At 46.6% G+C, this 7,947-nt stretch overlaps 1 protein-coding gene across 1 annotated transcript; it reads left to right on the top strand.

Moving 5' to 3' along the window:
• Window positions 1-1,255: 1,255 nt before the first annotated feature.
• On the top strand, window positions 1,256-5,398 carry LOC149326659 (uncharacterized). Its single transcript, XM_089564645.1, has 3 exons — window positions 1,256-2,044; window positions 3,059-3,205; window positions 5,012-5,398. The coding sequence occupies exons 1-3, from the start codon at window positions 1,391-1,393 to the stop codon at window positions 5,396-5,398; spliced, it is 1,188 nt and encodes a 395-aa protein (XP_089420771.1). The 5' UTR covers window positions 1,256-1,390.
• The last annotated feature ends 2,549 nt before the right edge of the window (window positions 5,399-7,947 follow it).

Raw genomic sequence — 7,947 nt, 5'->3', positions numbered from 1 at the left:
TTTCATTGCGCTGTTTTTCCAATTCTGTTTGAATTTTTCTTGATCTGGGCAAAGCTTTCGATTCTGTGAAACATACAATACTACTCCGTAAATTAGACTTAAATGATCAGTGGAGTGGCAAATTCACTTTTGGAGAGTTATCTAACAGCACGGATTCAGTATACTCAGATTCATGATGTAAAATCCAGTTTTGGTGCGATAAAATTCGGTGTCCGCCACGGTTCAATTTTGGGACCACTTTTATTTTTTCACTATATTAATGACATTGTTAGCATTCCATTAACTCCTAATATGATGTATGCCGACTATACTAATGTGTTTTTTTCTGGCTCCAGTCTCCAAGTACTTGAACACCAATGTAATGCCTGGCTTGAGGAGTTATTGGTTTGGCTCTGTGTTAATCAACTTCAATTAAACGCAAACGAAACAAAGTTTATGCTCTTCCATTAAAAAAAAACCATTTACATAACATCAAACTATATTTTAATGACTTTAACATTGAGCAAGTCCATAGTTACCGGTTCTTTGGTGTGTTTTTTCGCAGCGATTTAGGTTCGACTGATCATATAAACTACATTAGACTAAAAATAGCCAGATCCATTTTTGTTATTTATCGTGTTAGACATCTCCTCGCACTACAAGTTAAAAAAAATTATATTTTGCCCTTGTTCATTCTCACCTGGTGTATTGCAACCTAGTGTGGGGTACATGCAACAAAACTGATTTATACAAATTGCTTGCACTCCAGAAAAGAGCTCTACGTTTATTAAGTTCTAGTCCATCTGTTGAAGCAAATCTTTTCAAAACGTGCACGTTTGGAATTTTTTTCATTCATACAATTTGAGTTTGGCTCTTCACATTTTTTATAACGTCAAGCATGACTTCAGTTTATTTTGCAATACTTACAATTCAAGAAACGTGGCGTATGGTCTACGTTCCGTTGCCCTGTCTACTGTGTGATAACGCAGCAAGTCGGCCGACACGCCCACATGTGTATCTGGCGCGACCATCGCTGAGCGTGAACCGTGTGACGTCACCTATCAGTATATATGTACGCCTGCTTGGAATAAAGCGATCCCATTTCCCTGGCATGCCTTGGACTTGACGTTATAACAATTGGCGACGAGGCGGTCTACGCGCCTACGTAGGCAACGGCCGATCGAGCAGCAGGCGAGCAGGACCCTCGTCCAGCGAGCGTTCGCGGGGAAAGTACGTGCTCTTGGGGTACGAGTACCGCCTACAGACGCTCACGGACGCCGTCAGCTACGTTTGTGCTCCTCGCAGGACAGCATCGCTCAAGCGGCCACCGGTCCCACAGCCAACAGCAGTCCGAGCGGGACAGCTCTTCGGAGGAAACAGATGAGTAGCGAACTTCTGTACATCTTTCAAGATGCCATCAGTGGGGAAGATATCGGACTTCGACCCTAAAACGCAGAACTTCGAGTCGTACTTGGAACGGTTTGAGCACTTTTTAACGGCAAATGGCATAGCCAATGAGAAGCGCCTCTCCGTCTTCTTGACAGTGATAGGCCCGGAGGCTTATGAAGTACTAAGAAGTATCACGGTGCCGAAATCACCGGGAGAAAAGTCGTATGAAGAAGTTAAAGGTCTCCTGAAAGAGCACTACAGCCCCAGAAGCTCCGTCATAGCAGAGCGATGCAAGTTTAACAGACGCATGCAACAAGAGGGGGAAAGCGTCGAAGGGTTCATGGTAGAACTTAAACACTTGGCCAGGAAGTGCGATTACGGAGAATTCTTGGAAGATGCCCTTCGAGACAGGCTGGTTGCCGGCATACGGGATGAAGAGACTCAGCGTACTCTGTTCGCGGAACGAGACTTGACGTTTAAGAGCGCATGCAAAATCGCCCTGGACAGGGAACTAGCAGTGCGAGACAGTGCGCAAATGCGCTCAAGAGAGCAAACGGCATCGGTGCACGTCATGAAAGGCCGACCGCGTCAAGACTGGAGGCAAGCCAAACCCCAGAAGGGTCAAGGCAGCAAGAGCGAGAAATGTGAAAAATGCGGGAGGGGACACTCGTCGGAAGTTTGTTGGTACAAAAACTCTGTTTGTCGCGAGTGTTCCAAAGTGGGTCACTTGAGAAATATGTGTCCGGCTGCTAGGGCGAAATCGAAACGGACGCATGCCCTCGAATGTTCCGAGGAAGACTCTGAGAATGAACTGTATCAATTGGTTAACTCAAACCAATCGTGTTATGAAGTGGGCGTTAACATTGAGGGGCGCACGCTGAATATGCAAATTGATACGGGAGCAGCCGTCACAATTGTTCCAGAACAAGTGTACCAGTCTCACTTTTCGCACGTAAAATGTGAGCCGTGCAAAATGTCTCTTCGCACGTATACTGGGGAGCAGTTACAACTTAAAGGACAGTGTGACGTGGCTGTTCGATACAAAGAGCAGAGCATGACCCTACCTGTCATTGTTGTAAGGGACAACGGAAGGCGGTTACCAGCACTGCTTGGACGGAATTGGCTAGAACGTCTGAAACTTGACTGGTTGGAAATTGGGCAGGTGACACTCGAGGACAGAGTGGCGGTTCTAAAGCAGAAGTACCCGTCCGTATTCTCAGGCAGATTAGGAACAATACAGAAATTCCAAGCAAAGGTTGTTATGCAACCGGGCACTGTTCCTGTTTTTTGCCGCGCCAGGCCTGTACCGTTTGCACTGCAAGAAAAGGTCGAGCAGAAACTGTTGGAGCAAATCGAAACAGGCATGCTGCAGCCAGTGATGCGCAGCGACTGGGCAACGCCACTAGTCACGGTTTTAAAAGAAGACGGCAGTATCAGGTTATGTGGGGATTACAAGACAACCGTAAATCCCTCACTGAAAACAGATCATTACCCGCTACCCAGACCGGAGGATTTGTACACTGCTTTAGCAGGAGGGAAGGTGTTTTGTGTGCTAGACCTTTCGTCGGCATACCAGCAATTGCCACTTACTCCCGAGTCCCGACCTTTTTTGACTGTAAACACTAGTCTCGGGTTGTTTGAATTCCAACGCCTACCTTACGGTGTGGCCAGTGCGCCGGCAATATTCCAGTCAATGATGGACGAGGTGCTTCATGGCATCCCGCACGTGGGATGTTACATCGATGACGTGATCGTGACTGGACATGACACGGCAGACTGCCAGAAGACACTGGAGCGTGTCTTGCAGCGCTTGAGCGAATATAACATCACTCTCAATGTGAACAAATGCCGCTTCTTTCAGAAATCGGTCACGTACTTGGGTCACATGGTAACTGAAGAAGGTATTTACCCTACGGACGCCAAGAAAAGGGCAATCTTGGAAGCACCGGAGCCGACCACCGTGACAGAGCTTAAAGCATATTTGGGCATGTGGAATTTTTATTCCAAATTTCTTAAGAACGCCTCGACTGTAGCGGAGCCGCTTTATCGGCTGTTAAAGAAAGATCACAAATGGTCTTGGACGAAGCAGTGTAGCGATGCATTTAATGATACGAAAGTCCTACTGACCAGCAGCAGGGTGCTGGCATTCTATGACGTCAGGAAACCGCTCGCAATGCTTTGCGATGCATCGTCATATGGCTTAGGAGCAGTTATCTTTCACGAGACGGCTGAGGGCGATGAGAAACCAATCGCATTTGCGTCGCGTACGCTTACAGAAGCAGAAAAAAAGTATGCACAGTGTGAGCGCGAGGCTTTGGCCTTAAATTTTGGACTCAAGAAATTTCATAGGTACCTGTACGGCCGAGAATTCACCATATACACAGATCACCAGCCATTACTTGGTATCCTCGGGCACGACAAACGTGTTCCAACTATGGCGGCCGCACGTATGCAGCGCTGGGCTATAATGCTTGCAGCTTACAGATACCGACTGAAGTTTAGGAAGGGAAAAAATGCAGAAGTGGCCGACGCCTTGTCAAGATTGCCCCAGCCGGTACCCGCGAAATACGAGGCATCCGAATGTCTGTCAGTGTTTCAATGCCTTCCGCTGACAGCTGTCGAGATAGCAAAAGCCTCAGAGAGAAGCTTAACGCTGAGCCGGGTGGCACACTTCACGTTGAACGGGTGGCCTAGAGATTGTGCAGACGATTTAAAAGCTTACTATGTTCGCCGTGACGAACTATCGCTGGAGCAGGGGTGCGTAACCTGGGGTGTAAGAGTTGTAGTTCCGGAGCAACTGAGGGAACGTGTGCTAACCATGCTACATGAGGAGCACCCGGGGACCAGCCGCATGAAAATGCTCGCGCGAAGTTTTGTCTGGTGGCCCGGGATCGATTTAGCGATTGAACAGTACGTGCAGCGATGCAAAATCTGCCAAGCAGTTCAACCTGCGTCCCGGCCGGTCCCTCTCCACCCTTGGCCATACCCCGCGCACAGCTGGTCACGCGTGCATGTGGATTTTACACAGAAAGAAAGAAACGTGTTCCTCGTACTGGTAGACTCGTTCTCAAAATGGATTGAAGTATGGCCAATGCCCTCAACGTCTGCATTAAAAACCATTGAGAAGATTAGGGGTGTTTTTGCCGCTTACGGCTTGCCTGATGTATTGGTGAGCGACAACGGGCCACAGTTTACGTCAGCGGAGTTCACTGACTTCCTGAGCACCAACGGTGTAAAACACGTGCGTACCCCGCCTTATCATGCCGCATCCAATGGGGCTGCAGAAAGAACTGTACAAACCGTGAAGAAGGCTTTGCTGAAGCAGGTACTTGAAAGCGAGGCATCACATACGAAGCTGACGATTCAAGAAAGAATTGATAGCTTCCTCATGGCTTATCGTAACACACCAAGTAGTGTGACGGGCAAATCACCCGCTGAACTTTTTTTGAAGCGTCAGCCACGCGTCAAACTTTCTTTACTCAAGCCTAATTTTGCAAAGACCATGCAACACAAACAGGAGCAGTTAAAGGCACAACGCGATTTGGTTCGTGGGCAAGAGCGCGCGTTTGTTGTGGGCGACCGTGTGTTTGTGAAAACTGTGCGCGGTGAAAGTGTTGCCTGGAAAGAAGGTGTGGTGTCCCAGGTTGTCAGTGCTGTGACATACGTGGTGCAAGTGCGCGATGGATTGCGCTTCACGCATGCCGATCACCTGCGTCCTCTGCACGCCGACCCCAGCTCTACTCCTCCGCCCAAGAATGTGGGTGCTAAGACATCCCGACCGGTGGAAGTGTCCTCATCCCTGCCTGACACGGACTTGTCACTGTCGCCATCGGAGCCCGCCAGTGGCGCAGCTGACGCGCCGGACGGATCAACCCAGCCGGCCACGGTGGAGCCTGCTCCGCAGGAGCAGTCCGAGGCTCCCTTGGCCAACGCGCCAACACTATCTGCACCACCAGGGGAGGAGCCAGCGCTGCGTAGAAGTGCTCGCGTGCGAAGACAACCAGACTGGTATCGACCCCAGAACTTTTGAGTGATGGCTTGAAACTAAATTAAGCGGGAAAGAGTGTGATAACGCAGCAAGTCGGCCGACACGCCCACATGTGTATCTGGCGCGACCATCGCTGAGCGTGAACCGTGTGACGTCACCTATCAGTATATATGTACGCCTGCTTGGAATAAAGCGATCCCATTTCCCTGGCATGCCTTGGACTTGACGTTATAACATACTGCAAGACCCAGAACAAATTATGGTAAAAAAACAACAGATTATCAAATTATAACATTATGTAATGCCTACCAGTCTCTTATTCAGATTGCTTTAGAAAGTTATAGTGTGTCTGTATTTAAAAAAATCTGAAGATTCTTTTTCCCCCCGGTTAACTTTCAGCAACCTCTTTATACTTAGTTTTTAGTGTTTCTTTGTCCGTTTTTTTTACCTGAATGAGCATATTACGAAAGGTTCTGTTTATTGTTAATTGATATTTATTATTGTCTGTCATTAACTATTTTCTATTGTGATAATGTTGCTCATTGTTTCTTCTCCTTTGTCCATTCGGCCACCATTTTCATGATGTGTTGATCGGGGTGTAGGCCTTGTCAGGTGGCACGCTTGGCCATCCTCCTTTAGCCTCACCTCGAGGGCATATTGTACATAATTTGGCCAAATAAACATACTACGACTACTATTACTACACGATAACTAGCAGCATGGTTAACTAATATTGACTAGTAAACTTTCTAACTGCTAGGTTCCTGAATTCCGAAAAGCCAAAGCTCCGCCTCTTGACCACTCTTTGCACTGACATCCGCAGCCTTCTACCTAAGCTTGGCACCCTCGACAGTCTCGTACGCACGTCCCGCAGGAGCACACTTGCACTAACCGAAATATGGCTCAATTCGCCCACACGAGACTCTGAGACACTTTGCTGCTTCCCGATTTCAATATCTTTCAGCGCGACAGGATAAATAGGCGAATAGGAGGTGTATTAATCAGGTTTCAAGCAATGCAAACCATAGACTTTTCTTTCTGAGGCGTGTGCTGAAGTTCTCCCCTCCCGAAGTTCGGCTTCTAGACTACAAATCAATTGTCCTCCAGAGACTTGATTGCGTGGTCGTAATTTGGGATCCGTTCACGAAAACAAATATTGATAAAGTTGAAAAAATACAAAAAAAAGCTGTCCATTTTGTTTACAATAGTTATGGACGTACATCAGTAGCTAACCTGTTGCAGAAGGCTGGCTTGACACCATTAACCGAAAGGAATCGCATCTCTCGTCTCAAATTATTGTACCGACTTATAAACAGTTATTTCAAGATTAACCTTGGTGAAATAATCTATTTTTCTTCAGGCTAGAACACTAGGCAGCGACACAATCTGACAATTCTCTTTTTTAGCAGCCGTAACAATTGCTTCAAATATTCTTTTTTCCCAAGAACAGTAACGGACTGAAATCGGCTTACCAACTGCGAAACTTTACAGCAATCTGTGGCATCATTTACTAGAAATCGAAGTTCTCCCTAATTTCTGCTTTGTTGCATTTCGTTGTACTTACTCATCATGTTTAAATATTTTTGTTATTGACTGGTTGTAATAATTGCACTATGTATTATTTTCTTTGTTTGCAGTTGATGCGCCATTGTGTAATACTGTTGCTTTTTTGAACTTTTTTCCTGCACTTTTTAGACCTGTGCTCCGTATTATATTTTGTTTCTTCCCGATTAACGGTTGTTCAATATTGTGACCTTTATCTCTGAAATTTTGTCTGGGATTTTGACACTTGTCTTTGCAATTTCACTTTTTTTTTGTATTCATATCCCACCCTGCTAAAATGCCTTGTGGCATTGCAGTATTCGTGAAAAAAATAAATAAATAAATAAATAAATAAATGAATAAATATTATTCATGTCGTAGTTGCGAGGTTAAACTTGCATCCCCCCCAAGAACTGCTTTTCATTCAATGCCATGCTTTGTTCCCTCCAGTTATGATCGGCGTTTGCTAATGACCCCCTGACCCAAACGCTTCCCTTGTTGCTCACTTCCGCGAAGCACTCCGCGTCATAGCGACATCACATAAGCACGCTCCCATTCTTCTTTATGGCGACTTTAATTTTTCTAGTATTATTGGACCAATCTCCCCATCATTACATCCGAAGATAACGTAGAAAGTGACCTTGTCAACACATGCCTAACATTTGACTTGTCTCAGCTTTTATCGAACCCTACTGGCGTGTCTTGGGAGGGGAACGACACTGTAGCCGAGGTGTAACAACAACTCGGGTTTATTGTCAGCCGGCCGTCAGACCGCGCGTCCCGCTGGTCGACGACTGCCGGTGAAAACCAGCACGCATGTGCTTATATCGAGATGCAGACAGGCGAGGGGGCGGTGCCCAAATACCGGCACGTGGCCGTGAGTTCGCCGTTTGCTTATCGTGATAAAAACACTACACCTACCATGTAAACTGATCATTCTTCCAATATTATTGATCTCATTCCTACCTGCAACCCTGATAACGTTTCAACACCACTCGTTTACCTGGGCTCGATGACCAATCCATAATACTAAGCGCATTTTCCAGTTG

This window comes from Amblyomma mixtum, chromosome 10, assembly GCF_055824585.1.
Source record: "Amblyomma mixtum isolate Tamu chromosome 10, ASM5582458v1, whole genome shotgun sequence".
Lineage (NCBI taxonomy): Eukaryota > Metazoa > Arthropoda > Arachnida > Ixodida > Ixodidae > Amblyomma > Amblyomma mixtum.
This window is presented reverse-complemented; position numbering and strand designations above follow the sequence as displayed.